Raw genomic sequence first — 18,981 nt, 5'->3', positions numbered from 1 at the left:
CCTACCGAACGTCGCAGCACCTATCCTCACCATCAGCAACGCTTCCTCACCTCCGGTTGTGTTGTTGGCGTGTTGCACCGCATTCGGCCTGCCCGCCACAATTGTCGTACACATTCGGGCCCCTCTTCTGCTTTGCTTCGCCTTGTTCTTGCCCCTGCTTGTCACACTGTCGCCCGGCCATTGTTTTGCTGCACGCCGTTGCATTACGCTAGTGCTCGTCTACACAGCTCATCCGTGGACGCCGGTCGACTGCCTGCAGGTGCGCATCGGCTATGCTATCCGCGCGGTGTGGCGTCGCATTGAGTCTGTGTGGTGCTATCGCCTTGGCCGGGCGCCCGGAGCGTGAGGAATGCGCGTCAGCAAAACATCGACACAACCTGCCAGCTACCGTCGGTACAGTAACAGCGCGCGAACGACGCACCAATGCCTTGTCCCTTCTTGCTACGCATTTATGTGGGCACGGGTGGGAGCCACACACATCGGGACTACGCTTTCCTGCCCCTTGCCATGTTCCATCACGTGCACGTGCACGTGCCGGTGAGCTCGTATATGAGGTTGTTGCGCACCCGGATTGCGCTATGGGTGTAAAGTTGCAATCACATCCGTCAACCACCGCGTTTAAGAAGGAGGTGTGGGCTTTGGGGTGAAGACTGAAGGCCAGCCGTAGCGACGGCGCTGCCGCCGCTATCAATTGCCGCATGAGGCACCCAGGTACGGGGACTGAGGGAAGGCACCAGCCGCAGTAAATACGTCTGCCCCAGTCCAAGCAGTCCAACTTGCCCATGCAACAGCCAACAGGCCTGCTCGACGTCGACGGTCGACCCCCGGCGAGCACGTGCACAATGCACCCCTCTCTATGACATGCGTGCATCTGTCCCCTGTCCTCTGCACGCCTCGGCGGTAAGCGGGGCTGGGGCTGGGGCAGGGGCTGGGGGCCTGGGGCTGAGCCTGAGCCGTGAAATTGTTACGTTTGCAGGCCAGAGCAATCAAGGCCAAGTCGACGGTGCCGCGGCAGAGCTTCTCCCTGGCCGATGTCAAGACCACGCCGCCGACGGAGGTGGTCCGCAGCACCAAGGCCAACCTCGGCAACACGCACGCAAGGGCAACACGGGCAACAAGGGCCGCAAGCATACCCACGCCACCAAGTGCAAGATGTCGGCGGCCCACAACGGCAAGAAGTACACCCACGAGACCAAGGCCAAGATGCCGGCAGCCAAGAAGCGTTGCGTCTAGAGAACCCCTCCCCCTTAACACAGCAGCGGAGATGCAGGAAGCCACTCGCGCCAGCCTCAAGCAGGCTCAAGCGGCCTGGTCGTGGGCCTGGTCTCTGGGTTAACCGCGGCCTTCAGGCCCTCCTCGTCCAGGCGCACTGGCTTCAATTGTTCTCGCTATAATAATGACATTGTCACTCACTCGGCTGTGGCTGGCTGAAGAGCGGAGTGGACAAGGACTGAGTACTTGCCCCGCTTAAGACAAGGACGACATGGCCCGACATGGGCGACGTACGGCGCGTGTGGCCGCGGCTGATGCAGTAATGCCAATCCTGCAAGTAGCACGTCAGCTTTGTGACAGTAGGCAAAGTATTGAGCGAGTTTCGTATACCGCGCTGCGTCCGCGTGCACTTCGACGGGTTTCAGCCTTTGCAGTTTGAGCCAATCTCGCGCGCTTGTCGCCATTAATATCTGATGGCACACACGATGACATCGTCGTAAACATTCCATGGTATGGGCCCCGGTCAGAACATGCTCGCGAAAATGACCAGAAGCGCCGGGCCCACGCAAGTAACACTACGTGGCATTATTTTGATATAATACAGGGTTGCGGTGCGTCGCATCCGGCGGATACGGTGCTTGGGGAGCCGACACGTCAAGGGACCGCGGACACGGTGAATGCAGGCATGGTGCACGGCTCGCGCGGCAGTTATGCGGTGAGTCGAGCAGCTGCTTGCCGGGGCAGAGTTGTATGTGACAGAATACCTGATGCATTAGCAAGCACGCCTTTCAGAAGCGCACTTGCGGGGGCACGCCGTCGTATGCCAGGTGTGCCGGTGGTCTGCCAGGTGTGCCAATGGCATGCCGTGTGTTCCAATTGCTTGCCGGCGTACGGCCCGCTCTGCAAGCAAACGCCAGCTGCAGCCATCAGGTAGTTTGAGTTGTTATGATTCATTGCTGAAACCGCCTGCTACAGGGCATTCCGCTGCTGGAGATGTACAGGGACGTGGAGGAGAAACTGTTGAAGCAGGCACACGGTACGGTGAACGTGCCGTGTGTACACGCTGCGGGTGTTAGCAGTTGCGCTGTAACCAATTTACTGCTCGCTGTTACCGGCCAAGCGCCAGACAGCCAGGATGCCTTCAATTTCCGGCTGACTGCCGTCCGCGCAGACCGCAACTACGACAAGGCGGCCCTGAACACAAAGCTCCTCGAGGCGCAGGGCGCACCGGGGTTGCAGGTGGGAAGGCAGGCAGACAGGCAGCGGTTTATGCATCCATTTGCCATGCCGGGCGGCTGTTACAAGATGGAGTGGCCAGGAGTCACACGTGTGTTCGCCTGTCTTGCCCTCTTCGCCAACCCCGGCACGTGCAAGCGAGGCAATCCCTGCTGACTGACTTTACCAGCTGCACATTACACTCTCACGTGGACAGGCCAAGTCTGCGCTGCTTCAAGTGTACCGCACACAGGTGCGTGAGTGCGTACCGCTCCAGGCGTCCAATGCATGTGCTCTAGCTTCTTCTATACTGCTAGCAGCCATTGCCCTGCCCGCTCATGTACGAGTTATTTCGCCTGTGCCCGCACGCATACACAACACTGATGTACACCCGTGCGCGTGTATGGTGTGTTGCTGCAGGCTGACGTGTACACGGACTTCGCGGCAAAGTCACCGCTGTACATTAACATGCCCACCGTTTGCGCCGCTGGCCCTGGTGAGTGGAGCTCGTCGTGCACGTGCGTGCCAAGTCGCCGCATGCGTACACCTACCCCGTAAACACATGACGCGCGCGCGGCTATGCATGCGAATGCTGCCAGACAAGACATGCACGCAGCATTCACAGACCCCTGTGCTGGGCACACGCACGTGTACTCCGCTGGGCGACTGCCCGGACGAGCAACAATCCCACTCCCACTCCTACCCCGCGTGTGCCCGCATCTTAGTACCGAACCTCGTGTTCACACAGGCAACGCCATTCCGGGCTCACTGATGTTGGGCAAGGCGGCCGAGCTGGAGGCGGAGGTGGACGCACTGGGCCGCGGCGGCGCCGACGGGCAGTCGCCGGTGCCGCCCAACACACCTCTCCTGGGGGAGCACCTGACGGCAGTGATGAAGCTCAAGGCCATGTGGGGCAGGTGCGGAGGGCGCGTGAGACAACACAGATACCAGGGTGCGCGAGCGCGTGTCAGGAGCGTGCCGGTGGCAACTCAGGCAGCTGCGGAGGCCAACATGCAATCATCGTCTGGCGAAACCCTGGCACCTCCCGCCCTCGCCTGGTGCTCCTGCAGGAAGCTGCTGCAGATAACTCTGACGGTGTACACGCACCCGGTGCTGGGGCGTGTTGCGCTGGTGCAGCCGCTGCTGTTGACCGCCTGCGTGCAGCGGCTCTTCGCAGAGGGAGAGGAGATAGTTACGGCCCTTCTGGAGGTAGGCAAGGGGACGGGGTTGCGCTCAGTGCGAAAGAAGTGCTCACAGCATGTGACGTGGCCACTGCTGTCCGAAGCACCAGTGACTTGCATTTGCAACTGGGTGTCCCGGTTGGTCAGTCTTTGGGTGACCCTTCTTCGTTGCGACTGCCTCCCTTCTGATTGGGCTCCTGCGCACATCACCCCTGCCCCTGGCACGTCGTCCCTTCACATTGATCTCCCACGCACATCTTGCCAACTGCCTACACGCGTGCAACCATGCCGCCCATGCATGACAGGGTGGCGCCTCGCCTAATGTGCGCAACTCTCTCAACATGACCGCACTCATGATGGTGGTGGCGGCGCTGGCCAAGCGCCTCGCGGGCGCACTCGACAACGGCTACAACGACGACCTCACCGCGGACGCGGCCAAAGCGACGGCCGTGGCACGGCTGCTGCTGGCGGCCGGGGCGGACGTGCGGGCTTGGATGCTGGGGTTCGGCCGGACGTGGTCGGCCATGTCGGAGCGGGAGCAGGAGGTGGCCCTCAACTTTGGATCCATCCAGGCCACACGGGCCGTGCTGCATCTGGACAGGTGGGGCGCCGGTGTTGTTGCTGCCGCGAGCGGCCGACGGACTCTGGGTTGGCCGCGACAAGCACACATAAACGCGCACGGGCATGCACACATACACCGTCCCGCGTGTTTCTTCCCTTGTGCCATATGCCACACACGCACGCGCGCACCACAGATAATCGCAAGCACGATGTCGACCCCTGTCCCCTTGCGACCTCCCGACACACACCAGGTACACTGTGCGGGATGGATACGACCTGTTGCTGCGGCCGCTGCGGGAGCGGGCCGAGGCGGTGTCCCCCGGCGCGGGTGCACACCTGGACCAGCTGGAGCAGCTGCTGACACACGGCCTGCCGGGCGGGGGCAGCGGTGCGGGCGGGGGAGAGCCTGGTGCCGGCGGTGCCGGGGGTGCGGGCGTGCTGGAGCGGAGCGACTCGGCACGTGGGGCAGCAGGTTGTGGCACCTCACTGGCCGTCAACAAGGACGTCACGTGGCCGTGGGTGCAGGCCATGAGTAACATCACGTGGGCCGTGTCCCAGGTGCGTGCGTGGGGGGAGCTGGCATTGCGTTTCCAGAAGCACGCTACGATTGTTTGCGGAGGCCAGTCGGGGATGCGCTTACGCCTGTAAGAATGAACTGGACCCCAAACACCCCTGTTGCCCACAGGTGGCTATGGGCTCGGATGCGGCGGCCCGCCGCGCCATCCTGCGCGCGCTGCAGACCCAGGCGCCCTTCGCACTGCCGCCCATGTCTGTGGTGTCAGTGGCACAGCTGCGGCAGCAGGGGCGGATACCCAGGTAGGGTGAGGCCGAGTTTGGTGGAGCGGTGTGAGTGTGAGTCTGCATGTGGAATGGCTGCATGTGGTTGATGCATGCCGCCTGTGGTGCATGGCACAGAGCACAGCAGGCAAGGCGCACTGTGGGCGCCTAACCGGCGGGCTATCATTGCCACACATGCAATCTCACGCGGCTCCTGCTTCGTCCTCAGGTTCTCTCGGGTGGACTCGGCTAAGGACATGCACGACGCCGCGGAGACAGCTGCCGCCCCAGCAGCTGCAGCCGACGCGCCGCCGCCCCAGCCGCTGCCGTTCGAGCCGCTGCAGGTGGATGAACTGCCTCCGGGCTGTGTGGTGGTGTTCGTGAGCCACCGCTGGCTGGGGCGCGGCTGCCCGGATGACGACAAGGGCACCAAGCTGAAACAGGTGCGGCCTAACTTCGCGGTGATGCCAAGCCTTCCGTTCTGAAGCTTTGCAAACGCGACAGCTTCCATGTCATGCACGGTGTCAAGGGCCGGCGCCGCTAACACCTGCAGAACGCTCGTTTCCTGCAACACAGGTATACGCGATTGCCGACCACGTGGCCAAGCACCGCCGTGTGCCCGCCGACAAGGTGCGGGGGCGGCAAGGCGCGGGGCAGTCGCTGGGACAGGGCCGCACGCCAGTGTTACCCAGGGCGCCTGAGCACCATGTCATGAGAACACGACGCATGCGTACGTGCTCCCCCCTTGCCTTGTTAGTCTAATAGTCTTGCGGAGCAGGCAGTACAAGAAGCACGTTTCTGCTGCCGATGCGACCCTGCTGGGCTTGAATTGCATTCGCTCCTGCAAACACACACGGCATCTGGGCGCGTGCAGGTCTTTGTTTCCCTTCACGCACATCACCTTCACCATCACACACACGCAGGTTTACTTGTGGCTGGACTATTCCGTGGTCGACCAGGACAACCCAATGCCGGGAGTGCAGGTGCGTGCTCGATTGCCTGCACAATTGCAAACGCAGCAGATTTTTGCTGCGTGCCAGGGGCACCTACCTGATGTGGTAAGATGTGTGGAAGGGCTTAGACTGGTGGAGAGCATCTGCGACTGCCCTTCGCAAATGTGGTTGCGGTTGCGTGCGGCGCTGGTCGCTGGATGCAGGCGCTCCCGGTCTACATCGCCTGCTGTGACGAGTTCGTGTACGTGCACCACGACGAGTACTGGGAGCGCGCGTGGTGCCTCACAGAGCAGGTGCGGGTTTGCCGAGGCATGCGTGCGCGACATCCACACGTGCCGCGCCTTTCGCTAACGCCTGACCTGCTGGCCCCTCCATACCTACACCACGCCCTGCGTCACGCCCTCCTGCCTTCCGCCTGCCTGCCTGTTACGTGCCTTGCGCCTGATGCCTGCAGTTCATGCATTGGAAGCTAGGCACGGGCGAGTCCAAGCACCGCCTGGACCCCACCGGCCTAGCGTTCACCACGGAGAGCAGCCGCGTGCAGCCGCCCGACCCCACGTACGGCAAGCTGGCTGTGGAGGCAGACCGCATCGCGCTGGCGTCCATGACCTCCATCATGCCGTACACACTGCCGGGGGATGAGGACTACTAGCTAGGGATTTAGGGGGATTGCGGTAGGTGGATGCGTGCTGGGCTGCTGGGCGTGTGCTCTCGGTGTGTCAGTGTATGCCGAGGATTGGGCGGTGGGTGCGTGGGCTGGTGGGTGCGTGCACAAGTTCTCACTTCTGTAGGATTTCGTGCGTGAGCGCGAATAGCGCGGTCTCTGGTGTGACCTGGATTGATGGCAGTGCCTGGATAGCGATAGCGAGTGATTGGGAGTGTGTGTGCAGGGTATGGAGGAAGGGTTGATCCTGTCCTGCCCAGCCAGCCGGCCTAGGTCCGTGATGTGAGGAGCTAGATAGGTTGATCCGTCTTAGCGCTAGCCCTCTTACACCGTCCTGAGTGGTCGTCTGTCCTAGGCGCAAACTTAACACATATTGCTTCGGCGTGTCGGGGCGCGGCGTTGGCGAGAGCCACGAGTGGCCGTAATACCGTGGGGGCATGTCGCACCCGTGAAGGGCACTTAAAAAGGCTCATCCTGACGTTGGACTCTACAGTTGCAATACCTTCCCAATGACAAAAAAGCTCCACACCAGCTGCCACGCACTCGCTTCTTGCTGGTGTGGAATGGACACCCAGCCACGTTCTCACTCGTGCAAAGCATAATGTCCAGTGCCCCTGCAGCCGCATGCATGGACCCGCTGCCGATTCCGCCGCAGACGATGTGACCATGTGCCGATGTGGTGCGGGCCCAGCGCCTCAGCCCCCCTGACTTGCCGCCTTACATGTCCTGTCACTGCTGCCCCCCCGGGCATATTGTATACGATTGGCTCGGCCATAAAACCCCTCTGCAGACACGCGCAAGCCAGAATCACCGCCATGTAGCCGCATGTGGGTCGAAGATGATCCCTCGCGGCGTGGGTACGGCGTGCCCCCGCTTGTCGAACTGTCCCTTCACTTGTAATCCGCATCCATGTAGCCGCATCAACATATCACCGCCGCCGCGCCACCGACACAATGACATACCCTTGCCCACACGGCACACCCAGACCACGCCGCACGCCCGCACCACCCCGCACGCCCGCACCCGCACTCCGCCGCTAGCTATCGCTACCGCTGCCCCAGCAGGAACTCCATGAGCTGCTCCAGGGTGGAGGAGGTGTCGTTCAGCAGCTGCTCCAGAGCCGGCAGCCGCTGCTTGGGTGTGGCCACGCCCTGCGCGGCGCGGCATGACAGCAGGGCGGGGCGGGGGTTGCAGGGTGAAGGGGGAGAGGGACCAGCGGGAAGGGGCGGCGGGGAGTGGGTGGCGGCGTGTAGGCCCCAGCAAGAGGGCATGGAGTTGGAGAGGCAGCCATGAAGCATCAGGCGGCATGCCGCGTGTGTCCCAATAGTCAGCCCTCGCCAACCGTGCCCACCCGCCCACCCACTACCCAATCACCCGACCTCGCCGACTGGTGCTCGCGCCTGCACTTTCTCAGCGCCGATCTGAAGGCCACGACCTGCAGCCTTACACGACCGGACCGCCATCTGTGTCTGTCCCGCTACCCCCGCCCTTCCCTCTCCGCCCCGGCGCCTCCCCACCGTGAGTTTGCAGTAGTCCAGGTACAGGTCCTTGATCAGCGCCACCAGGTGGTCCAGGTGCTGGGGCTGCTCCTGTGGGTGTGGGTGGGTGCAGGGTGGGTGCACGTGTGGGTGTGGGTGTGGGTGGGTGCAGGGGCGCGTGTGGAGGATGGGTGGGCGGGTGGGGTTGCGGCGTGGGGATACCATACCCCGTTGTGTGCCGGCGGCGGCCCCCCCCGCCTCCTGTCCAGCCGCACCTTGTACTCCTGGCGGATCTTGTCGGCCCTGTCCAGCACCGACTTGTAGTCCTGGCTGAGGTAGGAGATGTCGCCGTCCTGCATCTTCAGCTCCTGGGGGTGGTGGGGGGTGGGTGGGTGGGGGATGAGGGGCGTGGGATGAGGAGTGTGGGATGAGGGGCGAGGCGTACGGGAGGGGGTGGCCAATGACGGCCAATACTCAGCCCCAAAACCGACCAATACCCCGTGGGGTTCCTGTTCCCTTGCGCTGTGTGACACGTACGGTAACCAGCACCCGACACCTCGCCCGCCCCCTCCTATCCCCCGCCCAGTCCCCTGCCCTCCCCTCCACGCACCGCCAGCCCCTCCAGCATGTTGTAGGTCTTCTTAAGTGTGCGCTGCTTCTCCAGCTGCGGCCACACCAGCGCCACGCTGTGCTGCAGCGACTGGGCGGAGGGGTTGAAGGACACGTTGACGCGCAGCTTGGCGTTGGTGGCCTCGCGCATCACGTGCTCGTGGATGATGCCCAGGGTGGAAACCAGGTCGCTCACGAAGCGCGCCTCACCGCCGCGGTACCTGCGTGGAAGCAGGGCAAGGCGTTGTGGAGAGGGCTTGGCGTCAGGGGAGAAGGGGAGAGTGCAGGAGCCCCCCTTCAATTATACACATACCGTATGCACATAACACACATTCAATCACACACAGCCACTCACACACAGTCACACACACACACAACGCGTCCTACCCGGTGCCCTCTCTTGTACCACACGCACCTGCACAGCAGCTGTGTGCCCAGCAGTGTGTTCTGGAACACGTAGCTGGCGCCGTCCTGACCCGGCGGCAGCGTGGGCGGGATGTCGGGCAGCAGGCCCGTCACCCAGGTGTGCGCGTCGCCGCCCGTGAACTGGCCTGTGTGCGTCACAGCAACGGAAAGTGTGCACATTCAAAAACTGGGTGCCGCTTCCGGCCACGTGCCACCCGCACTTGCATAAGGCCGGCGTGCCGCCGCCGCCCCACGTCTTGCCTCTATTTCTTCCCTTTCCCTCCCACATCCCCTCCGCTAACCCCTCTCCTCCCACACCCCTCACCTGTGATGAGCAGCTCGTTTGTGGGCCTGCTGGTGTCCATCTGCACGATGCGCTGGTGCAGGCACAGCGGCCGGATGGTGTGGCGAACCACCACGCAGGCTTTGGGGCTGATGGCGGGCAGCACGAAGGCGCTGAGGGCGGCGGAGCGGCCCTCGCGCACCTTAAACTTGACAGCCAGCCGGTTGGTGGAGTCCTGGCACCTGCGGAGGTGGCGAGCGTGCGGGCGTGTGAATGAGCACAAGCGAACGAGCACAAAAAGACTGTGTATGGACAATACTGGCCCTCGCCGTACGTGCACGTCTACCCTGCTCCGAGGGTTTGGCGCGCCGCAGCCGCTCCGTGCCGCAACCCAACGTCGCACCGGTAGGTGGCCAGCGTGAGGTTGCCGTTGGCCTCATCGGGCGGCGAGCGGGACAGGATGGCCACGTTGGAGGGCACGTCCAGCATCTGGCGCGGAAGGTGTGGAAGGCGGGTGCGGGGTCGTTGTCACAACCGGCACAAACAAGTTGCATGAAGGTGCAGGCCGCGGGTGTTGAGGCAGCTCAGAACAACAAGCGCAAACAAATAGAGACGTCGACCAGGAGGCTGATGAGGTGGGCAAAGGGCTGATGAGGTGGGCGAAGCTGGCTGGAGGCCTAGCCAGCCCCCTATCCCTGCCGGCCACCACATCGCCCGCAACCATGCACTCCCTGCACTCCCCGCGCCCCCCTCACCACGCACACTCCCTGCCCGCACCTGCAGCGCGGCGTTGCACTGTATGGCCACGGTGAAGATGGGCACGGCCGACTCGATGGTGAGCACGTAGCAGGCCTCGTCCGCCTCCAGCTTGCATTTGTCCTGTGAGGCGGGCGGTGTGTGCGCGTGCATGTGTGTGTGTGTGTGTGTGTGTGTGTTAAAGAGCACAAGGAAAACATTGCGCAAAGACAGTGCATGCGATGCAGCGATGTGTGTGTGTGTGTGTGTGTGTGTTTGTGTGTGTGTGTGTGTGTGTGTGTGTGCGTGTGTGCGTGGTGCACTGAGCAGGAGAATGTGGGGTGGTGCGACATCCGAAAGGGTTGGTTGTGGAGCGTTCCGGCGTGCCCCGCATCAGCGGTGAAATCGCGATACCTCCCGCTCCCTCCCACCTCCCCACCCCCCTCCTCCTCCTCCCCCTCCTCCCCCTCCTCCTCCTCCCCCTCCTCCTCCTCCCCCTCCTCCTCCTCCTCCTCCTCCTCCGCCTCCCCCCATTGCTAGATAGAACGTGCGTACGCCTGTTTGAGCCTGGGTTGCAATTTCGAAGGCGGCTACCGTCAGCACCGCCCACACGCGCAAGACCGAAGAGCTCATCGCCTTCTTTCTACCGGTTTGCGGGATGTTTTGCTGGGAACCTGGGAACTCGGTGCATTTCGGGAATGGGGACCATTGCCGCGTGCCACTCCGTTGTCAAGCATCGACCACGCTCTCCTCCTCGCTCTATTGCATTGGGTTTGGTTTAGTATGGGCTGGTATCTACAACCCTCCTCCTCCTCCTCCTCCTTCTCCTCCCCCTCCTCCTCCTCCTCGTCCTCCTCCTCCCCTCCTCCTCTCCCTCGTCCTCCGCACCTGCACCGTGAAGGGCGCGGACATGGCCAGCATAGCCGTGTCGCCGCCCTTCATCTGGAAGCGCTGCCGCTCCGCCTCGATCTCCTGCTTCAACGTGCTTATCTCCGCCCGCAGCCGGTCTATCTGCTTGTAGTAGCTGGCGCGCCGCTCCTCCTCCTCCGCGCCCGGCGCCGCCACGGCCGGCGGGGGCGCCTTGGCGCGCATGCCTAAGGGGCCGCGCGCGGGCTGCTCCGCGTTGGAGACCAGCAGGCCGCCGCCGGGCGGCGCGTAGCTGATCACCTATGGAGGTGCGCGCGGCGAGTGGCGGCGGCGCATAGGAGATCGTGAGGGGGATATGTGCAGGGAGTGTATCGGCGGGGCCACAGGATAGGGCTGTACGGTATGATGGTAATGTGGTGCGGGGTTGGCGGCAGTGTGTCAGAGGCTTGGGATGCGGTCCGCCTGATGTGTGTGTGTGTGTGTGTGTGTGTGTGTGTGTGTGTGTGCTCCTGTACACAGTGCATGTCGCGGCTGCAGCGCGGAGCGCGCACCTTGCCGGAGAAGGTGTGCATCACAAACTCCTGTGCCAGCAGCCCCGTGAGGAAGCCGCCGTCCAGGGTGTTGATGGACTCGGTCAGCTTGATGCTGCGGGGGTGGAGGCGGGGGGCGGGGGGCGGAAGGGCGAGGGTAAGGGCATAGGTGGGCGTTGACTCGCCGGAAGGCAAGGGTAGTCGCAACAGTACGGTGTGCAAAGGATTTGGTCTTGGATGACGCGCGCCCCCTGGCCCATCCCCGTCCCACGCCCCGTTTCTGCATCTTTGTGTCTCTTATTGCCTATTGTAAAAGGCAAAACACAACCCCTGCCTGCACCGTTTGACGCCGGCGCCCCGCCCTCCGCCCCCCTGCCCACCTGTACACTGTCCTCAGCTGCCCGGCCTCCTCCAGGTCCAGCACCTCCACGCCGCCGTCCTCGCGCCCCACCACGATGTTGTTCAGACCCGTCTTGGTGAAGTCGATGCCGCTGTAGGGGCCAGAGGAGGTTGGCGGTTGCAAGCATGACAAGGCCGCGCGTGCGTGTACACGGGGCCGGTGGGCCTGGCCGTGCGGCTGCAAGGGCCTGTCATGCCTAGCTGCACGTTGCACCACCCCCGCCCGCACCTCCGGCGATGCCTCAGGCGGCCCTGCCTGCTGCTGCCAGCCTCGGCCCAGCCCTAGCCATGCCTGCCAGCTTACCACGCCCTCCGCCCTCGCCCTCACCCGCCCACAATGTGCATGAGCCACATGCCCCGCCGCTCGTCCCTTGCCTCCCTACCACGCACTACTGCACCTTCCGGCTCCACCTTCCCGCCCTCGCCTCCCCTGACCTGTACCCGCTCCCGTCGACCCCTGTCCTCGTCCCCGTTGAGCGCCCACCCACCCACCCACCCACCCACCCACCCACCCAACCACCCACCCACCCACCCAACCACCCAAATCACCTACCTGTACACGGCCGCCACGGCGCCCTGCTTCTTGGGGTTTGCCAATGTGAAGCCCTGCCGTGCCGCCTCAGCCTCCAGCAGCAGCTGAACCAGCGTGCCTGGGCAGGGCGGCAGCACCTGAGGTTACATCCCTGCCCAGGTGCCGGCCCCTGCTACCCGCACAGCGCATAACGGCACCGCGCCCCCGCCGCCGCCCCACTCCTGCCTCTGTCTCCCTTCCTTCCCCCACTCCTCTCCGCCGCTCACCCGTGTCAGTGCCGTACAACACCTCCTTGGCGTTGGGGAAGCGGTGCTGTGGGTCGTGGCTGTCCACCACGTACTGCAGGCTCACGGGGGCGGCGGGCGTGGGCGCCTCGTACACGGGCTCACTGCCGCGCAGCACACGCACGTAGCGGTCCTGACACGCCAGCACCGGCCACAGCTCGGCGGGGTTCGCCAGTGGCACCACCTGGCGGGGAACGGGGTTTGAGGTTTGGGTGGGTTGGCAAAGTTGTGTGAGGTTGTGTGGGGTCGCGGGATGGTGGGGGCGGGGAGGGAGTTGTGATGCTGGTGGTGCTCGCAGTGGCTTGCAGTGCAGCCCGGTGCCCACTTTGGGTCCGGCTGCGGTATCCTATCACGCCCGGCGGCACCGCTCACCTCGGCGTCATTGATGCGGTCGGGGCACAGGTATAGCGCCTTGTCCTTTGCCTCGATGAAGTGATTGTGCACGTACTCGCCAGCAGACCAGATGTTCTTCTCAAACACATCCACACGACGAATGGTCTCCGTGAGCTGCGTGTTGAAGCGAAAGAACTCCTTGCCCTTCTTGTTCACGCCCTTGATCTGCAAGGGAAAGTGGCAAGGGTTGGAGGTGGAGGTGATTGGGGAGTTGTGTTCGGGGGTGGTTAAGAGGAAAATGGTGAGGGGCAGGAGTGGGGGCGGAGAGGCAGGTTCCCGCTTCCTGCCAATGCATAACCCCACGGGCACAACACATGCTGACGCAAGGGCGGCGATGGCTGAAAGATGTGGGTGCCTGCGACTTGGGGGCCTGACAACTGCTTTTGGAGGGGGGGCGTTGCTGGTGTGCGCGTGGTTCAAACTGGGAGGGAGGAGCACACTAAGCTGGCTGCTTCATACACATGCTCGCAGTGTAGCAGCCTTCCTGCATGTGCCCACTTCGTCGCTGCACAACCCTCCGTGCCTAACCGCCAAGCAGCTGAACCACGGTTGCACACCGCTATCCTCTGTATTCACCGCTTGGGGCCGAGTGCCCAGGCACAAACTCCTGTTACCCTCAAAACGCCCCGGCTCCAGCCACTGAGACCGTTACAGCCCCCTCCACCGCCACGCGCGCCGTGACAGCACCGCACCGCGCAGTGCCCTACCTGATTGCCAGCCGCCACGAAGATTTTGTCCTTTTGTGACTTGCCCTTGCCAAGCACCAGGCTTGTCACCTGTGCAACAGGGCGCAGGCGTGGCCATGCATCGCCTTGTGCCCTGCCCTATGGGCACACTGTGGCATACCCTTCGCAGCAGCCATGCAAGCATCCCCCTTGGACCCAGCGGTTTCCTCCATCACCAGCCGTAGCCCCTGATGCAAGCGCCTTCGCAACAAGCGGCCAGTGCCTGGGTGCCCGCCACTCGCCTTGTTGGCTGCCGAGGGCAGGGTCTTGAAGGCCACGTTGAACTCCCCCTTCTTTACGGAGAAGCACTGCACTACCCCTGACATATCTCCGGCCGCAACCTTCTGCGTCTTCTTCTCCTCCGTCAGCGGTAGCACCTACACAGGCAGTGTGTGGGGTCAGCGCTTGTCTCACATGTACGCCCGCGGGTCCAGTGAGCTTGCTCACCGCCAGCGTCCCCGTGGCGCATGTGCTGGTCTGTATAAGGTCCTGGCGAAATAGTTCCAGCTCCATTGTTGTCTGGCCTTTGCACGCCTAGCAGAGAATGCAAAGAAGAAGTGCCACCCGTCGCTTGGGACGGGCGGCTGAATGTGCTTCTATGAGCTCATTGCACGTGTGATACGCGTGATTATTCAAGAGCTATGGTGGGGAAGGTTGTCAAAGACGAAGCTTGTCCAAAAGTCAAAGCTGCTTTGTTTCACGCAAATGTTTTCGTTAATACGTATCCGAGTGCAATCAGTTTACAAAATAGCTTCGCTTTCAAGCCCGCCAAAGCCGGTTTCATCAATTGTGTACATGGGCAATTTGCAAACCAGAGTTGTTTGCAGCCGGCATTCCCATACGCGCTTTGCCAGTGTCTACAGCGGTACCACAAATGTCAAGCACTTAATTCATTGGAAGAACCCGCCAAAACCAGCCATCAGTTCTCGCACCTGAGCTTCCTCACGTGCCATGCCAAAGGAAATTGTGACACTGAGCTTTGGGAGCTATGCGAGCTTTGTTTCGGCGCACTACTGGAACCTGCAGGTGCGCAGTGCCGGCAGCGGCGGTTGGTACCCGCCACCCACCCCGGGTCACGGCGCGCCCTGCTGAACTATTTGCGTCAACGCTCTCGGTCTTGGGTATCATGCGCATCTGGTGACCCTAATACTGCAGGATGAGGCAGCCGGCTACAGCGGCCGGGAGGGCTGGTCTGAGTATGCGGATTGTGTGGACTACGACACGCTCTTCTCTTCATCTGAGGGCCGGAACGTGAGTCTGGCGCAGGTTTGCCCAGGCCTTGCGCCAGACTGCATTCCTGAGGGATCTGCTTGATTTTGTGAGTAATAGCGCAGGCTGCAAATGTATCAAGTATGGTCCTGTGTGTCTTCATCATGCCGCGACACTGGTTACACAGGGCGCCATGACGTACCGGCCGCGTGCAGCTTGGTTCGACCTAGCCGGCAGCTCCGGAGGTAAGGATCCAGTATGTACGGGACACAATAATAGCTAAATGTGAATCAGTGTAGCTGTAGTGCTCGGCTGCCAGCGCTTGTAGTCCCAACAGGGGCCGTGCGTACACACGGCTTCTGCCACATGCGTTGCAGGGGCATCCCACCGTGCCGAAGCAGCTGCAGCAGCTGCGGCGGCGGCGGCGGCAGGCGGAGGCGTTGCGGCGGTTCCCACTTGGACTGGCGGCGTGGATGTGCATCGGGCGGCGCCGGTGGCACGTAGCGCCTTCGCGGCGACCCTGGAACAGCACGAGGCTCTCGACTGGGACACCCTGGGTGAGGGCAGGGGCCAACATCTGGTGTTAAAAGAAAGCAAGGAGCGAGGGCCGACTTCTGGAATATCCAGCTGGAAGTTTGTGGCACAGTAGTATGTACCTGTGCTTCCATGATACACGGTAGTGGTGGTTCCTTTGCAGACGAGGCGGAGGCTGCCAGGCAGCAGGCAGTGCTGGAGGAGGCGGCGCGGCTACTCGACCCCGCGGCAGCAGCGGCGGCGGCACGCCGCCGCACAGGCGGCGCCGGAACCTCGTCAGCGGCAGCGGCGGGGGCGCGGCACTGGACAGACTTTTGCAAGGTGGGTGTCGATAGCACTCAAGCGCAAGCGACAACCGCGGCTACGGCTGACAGGCCGTATCCTCAGCAACGCATGCACCCTGGCACCCACTCCTCCTCCTCCTCCTCCTCCTCCTCCTCCCTCTTCATCCGAATCCCTCCACCAGGTGCTGGTCAGTCCGCGCATGGTGGTGTCGCTGCCGGGCTCCTGGAGCGGCCCCTCGGAGCATTCGCTGGCGGCGGGCTGGGGCGCGGCGGCGGGCGGCCTGTTGGGCGGCGGCGGCGGCGGCGGGCTGCAGATGGTGGAGGAGGGCGTGGACGTGGTGCGGCTGCTGGCGGAGGCGTGCGACAGCCTGGCGGGTAGGGCGCGCGGCGGTGCAGGGAGGCTGGGAGTGCAGGGGCTGGGAGCGTGGGCGCTGTATGGGAGGTGGGTCAGTGGCGGTCTACGGCGGGTATTGGAGCTGGGGCATGTGTACGCAAAGACATGGTTGCGCGTGTGTGTGTGTGCAGCCGGTCTGCTGGATCCGTTGTACGACCGCTGTGAAGCAATGCAGGCTGCGGCACCGCTGTGTCACGTGCATGCCACGTCACAATGATGAGTGTACTACTGCCGTACAGGCTTCCAAATCCTGGTAGATGATCAGACCGGCTTCGGCGGCTATGCCGCCGCCGTGCTGTCTGAGGTGGTCGAGGACTTCCCCGGCCGGCCGCGAGTGCTGTTCTCGCTGAGACAGCCAGGCGCATGGGCGGGCGCAGCAGACGTCGCGGGTCCGGGGCTGCCGGTTTCGACGGCGCAGATGACTGCGCGCGCCAGGTGCGGGTGGCGTGCGCCCGGTCACCCTATGTGTAAGCCTTCAAGCTTCATGTTTGCCGCCATGGCCGGGTGGTGACGCGGCGCCCCCGACCGCATGCGCCGTTTGGTGCGTGTGCCGGTCTGTGCCCGCCACCCGTCAATAACGGACACGGCGGACCCCTCCTCCATCTACGGTACCGTGTGCCCCTGTAACCGTGTGCCCCTGTAACCGTGTGCCATTGTAACCGTGTGCCCCTGTAACCGTGTGCCCCTGTAACCGTGTGCCCCTGTAACGTGTGACGCCACCTCGCGCATGCGCCACCGCCGCCGCGCGCTCTTGCCTGCAGGGACGAGTTGAGCGAGGCGCTGGCGCTGTGCCGCATGAGCGAGCTCGCCTCATTGTACATCCCGCTGGCGGCGCCTGCCGTACAGCTGTCTTCGGCGCTGCCGTACATGTCGTCATACAACCCGGCACTGCCGTTCCACACCAGCGCGCTACTGGCGGCGGCGGTGGATAGTGCAATGCTGCCCACACGCCTGACTGGTAAGACATGCAAAGCAGAGTCGCTCATCAACTTTAAGTGAATCTTGCAAGGGCCACTTGCCATCGCAAACGCGCATGCATGTACCGTGCTAGCCCACCACAGCTCGTGAGGAGACCTTCCCGCATGGCCTCGGGGCTGCATCCGGGCGAGAGGTCTCCACAGCAATCACACATGCGCCAGCCGCGGCCCACCCACACTCGCATGCATGGTGTCGGACCCCTGCCCCTTTTGCCTCTTTTCAACATATGGTCCTAACATATGGCCCTTCCCTTCCCTCCTGGGGGCCCACACCCGCGCAGGCCGGCGCACCCCGCTGGGCGAGTCAGTGGGTGTCAGTGACCTGCACTCCCTGATACAGCTGCTGCGCCCCGCCGCCGCCGGCCTGGCAGCGCTGCACCTGTGCCTGCCCTGCCCCTCCCTTCCCGCCGACCTCCAGCAGCTTCAGCGCCAGCTAGATACACGCATCCGGCCGCCGCACGACTCCACCGCTGTCACAGCCGCCGCGGCCGCGGCCGTGGCAGCCGAGGCGGCGATGCATCCGAGAGGCGGCGGAAACCGCGGCACGGCGGCGGCTGCGTCACAGCCGCGGTTGGTGCGGGGCGAGTCAGTGTACGGCAGTACGGCGCAGCTGACAGGCTTGGAGCAGCTGGCCAGCCTGACGCCGGGCATCAGCGGGCGGGACGATACGGCGCTGCGGGGGGGCGGCGCCAGCCGGGCCGAGAGCTACTGCCTGCGAGGTGTGTGATGGCTGAGAGCAAGCAGCGGGCACGGTGTGGACTTTGGACTGCAGATGCTGTGGGGCTGTCTTTCGGGGCCTTGAACGCAGCAGTCGCCTTGACTGTCATGCTACCCCGGCTTATGCGCTTGGCCGTGCTACCTGTCAATCACGATGTGCGCAACAACATGTGCGTGCACTTGCTGGTCGGAACGGATAAATGCAAGCATGTTAGCCTCGTTCAGCGTTTGTTTGTGTTTGTGACTTTGCGTGCATGCAGGCGCGCGCACCGACGCCGGCCCTGCCTCCACCGCGTCCGCCCTGGAGGCCCTGGACTCGCTGCTGCGGCGGCGGGCACACCGCATGTGCGTGCGCCACCGCTGCGCTACGCCCATGCCTCTGGCCCTGCCGCTGCCCTTCCCGGACCTCTTCTCGCCCGTGGTTTCCCTGCACGGCGACATCATGCTTTCGTGTGACGACGGTGGCGGAGGCAGAGGCAGCGGAACCAAGGTGACAGACGCGGCGGCTGGTGGCGCAGGGAACGGGCTGCCGGGTTCAGTGAGCACCCGCGCGGCGGCGGGCGCGGCATCTGCCTCGGCGGCCAGCGCGGCCCTCACAGCAGTGCCCGTGGGCCCGGGCGGCCGGGCGGCGGGGCAGGGCGTGGCCAGCGTGGGCGTGCTGACTCGGCTTCAGGCCACAAGCGAGTTCATGGGCTGGGTGCGGGGCGTGCAGGCGCGCTGGACGCGGGGGGCGGGGGCGGCTGCGGGCCGGGCGGTGCTGGATGCCTGGGATGTGGGGCGAGATGACGCGACAGAGGTATCGGACCGCCTGCACGAGCTGGTGGGGAAGTTTGCTGCGGACGATGACGGGAACCACTATTGAGGGAAGCACAAGGGATCAGGCGCGTGGCCGCGTGCTTGGCCTTCAGGCGGTGTGCGCTCGAGCGGCTGGGTGCTCGGCTGGGGCCGCGGCAGGCTGCGGTGTCAGTCGCATCGTGTGGCACAGTATGGCTCGCGCTCCCCCAGCTTAACATGTAATAACTGCGCAGCTGCAGTACGTTGCATGGAACCCGTCCTCGGGACG

The 18,981-nt window shown here is 63.7% G+C and overlaps 4 protein-coding genes across 5 annotated transcripts; 3 read left to right on the top strand and 1 right to left on the bottom strand.

Moving 5' to 3' along the window:
- Positions 1–124: 124 nt before the first annotated feature.
- Positions 125–1,480, top strand: CHLRE_01g043817v5 (uncharacterized protein). Of its 2 annotated transcripts, none has more exons than XM_043058847.1 (3): positions 125–259; positions 799–900; positions 977–1,480. In XM_043058847.1, exons 2-3 carry the CDS (start codon positions 862–864, stop codon positions 1,334–1,336), a joined length of 399 nt encoding a protein of 132 aa, XP_042928760.1. In that variant the 5' UTR covers positions 125–259; positions 799–861; the 3' UTR covers positions 1,337–1,480. The 2 variants fall into 2 exon arrangements, with proteins under 2 accessions (XP_042928760.1, XP_042928761.1); XM_043058846.1 differs by having other exon boundaries at positions 792–900.
- Positions 1,481–1,574: 94 nt separating this feature from the next.
- On the top strand, positions 1,575–7,076 carry CHLRE_01g043800v5 (uncharacterized protein). The gene is made up of 16 exons (XM_043058845.1): positions 1,575–1,722; positions 1,817–1,927; positions 2,188–2,248; positions 2,384–2,451; positions 2,645–2,680; positions 2,848–2,923; positions 3,176–3,344; positions 3,498–3,636; positions 3,914–4,209; positions 4,421–4,727; positions 4,855–4,985; positions 5,176–5,389; positions 5,523–5,576; positions 5,870–5,929; positions 6,103–6,192; positions 6,354–7,076. The coding sequence occupies exons 1-16, from the start codon at positions 1,720–1,722 to the stop codon at positions 6,549–6,551; spliced, it is 2,013 nt and encodes a 670-aa protein (XP_042928759.1). The 5' UTR covers positions 1,575–1,719; the 3' UTR covers positions 6,552–7,076.
- Positions 7,077–7,102: 26 nt separating this feature from the next.
- CHLRE_01g043750v5 (uncharacterized protein) lies at positions 7,103–14,531 on the bottom strand. Its single transcript, XM_043058844.1, has 17 exons — positions 14,251–14,531; positions 14,046–14,180; positions 13,786–13,854; positions 13,058–13,243; positions 12,668–12,869; positions 12,423–12,519; positions 11,851–11,961; positions 11,492–11,585; positions 10,962–11,240; positions 10,116–10,217; positions 9,742–9,827; positions 9,381–9,580; positions 9,066–9,201; positions 8,652–8,871; positions 8,317–8,409; positions 8,081–8,152; positions 7,103–7,714 (listed from the first exon to the last, which is right to left on the bottom strand). Exons 1-17 carry the CDS (start codon positions 14,314–14,316, stop codon positions 7,610–7,612), a joined length of 2,253 nt encoding a protein of 750 aa, XP_042928758.1. The 5' UTR covers positions 14,317–14,531; the 3' UTR covers positions 7,103–7,609.
- A 113-nt stretch (positions 14,532–14,644) lies between these two features.
- CHLRE_01g043700v5 (uncharacterized protein) lies at positions 14,645–18,947 on the top strand. The gene is made up of 10 exons (XM_043058843.1): positions 14,645–14,829; positions 14,959–15,054; positions 15,200–15,257; positions 15,390–15,569; positions 15,710–15,867; positions 16,013–16,205; positions 16,464–16,659; positions 16,986–17,182; positions 17,483–17,920; positions 18,179–18,947. Exons 1-10 carry the CDS (start codon positions 14,755–14,757, stop codon positions 18,778–18,780), a joined length of 2,193 nt encoding a protein of 730 aa, XP_042928757.1. The 5' UTR covers positions 14,645–14,754; the 3' UTR covers positions 18,781–18,947.
- The last annotated feature ends 34 nt before the right edge of the window (positions 18,948–18,981 follow it).

The sequence above is a fragment of the Chlamydomonas reinhardtii genome, chromosome 1 (genome assembly GCF_000002595.2).
Source record: "Chlamydomonas reinhardtii strain CC-503 cw92 mt+ chromosome 1, whole genome shotgun sequence".
NCBI classification, from domain to species: domain Eukaryota; kingdom Viridiplantae; phylum Chlorophyta; class Chlorophyceae; order Chlamydomonadales; family Chlamydomonadaceae; genus Chlamydomonas; species Chlamydomonas reinhardtii.
This window is presented reverse-complemented; position numbering and strand designations above follow the sequence as displayed.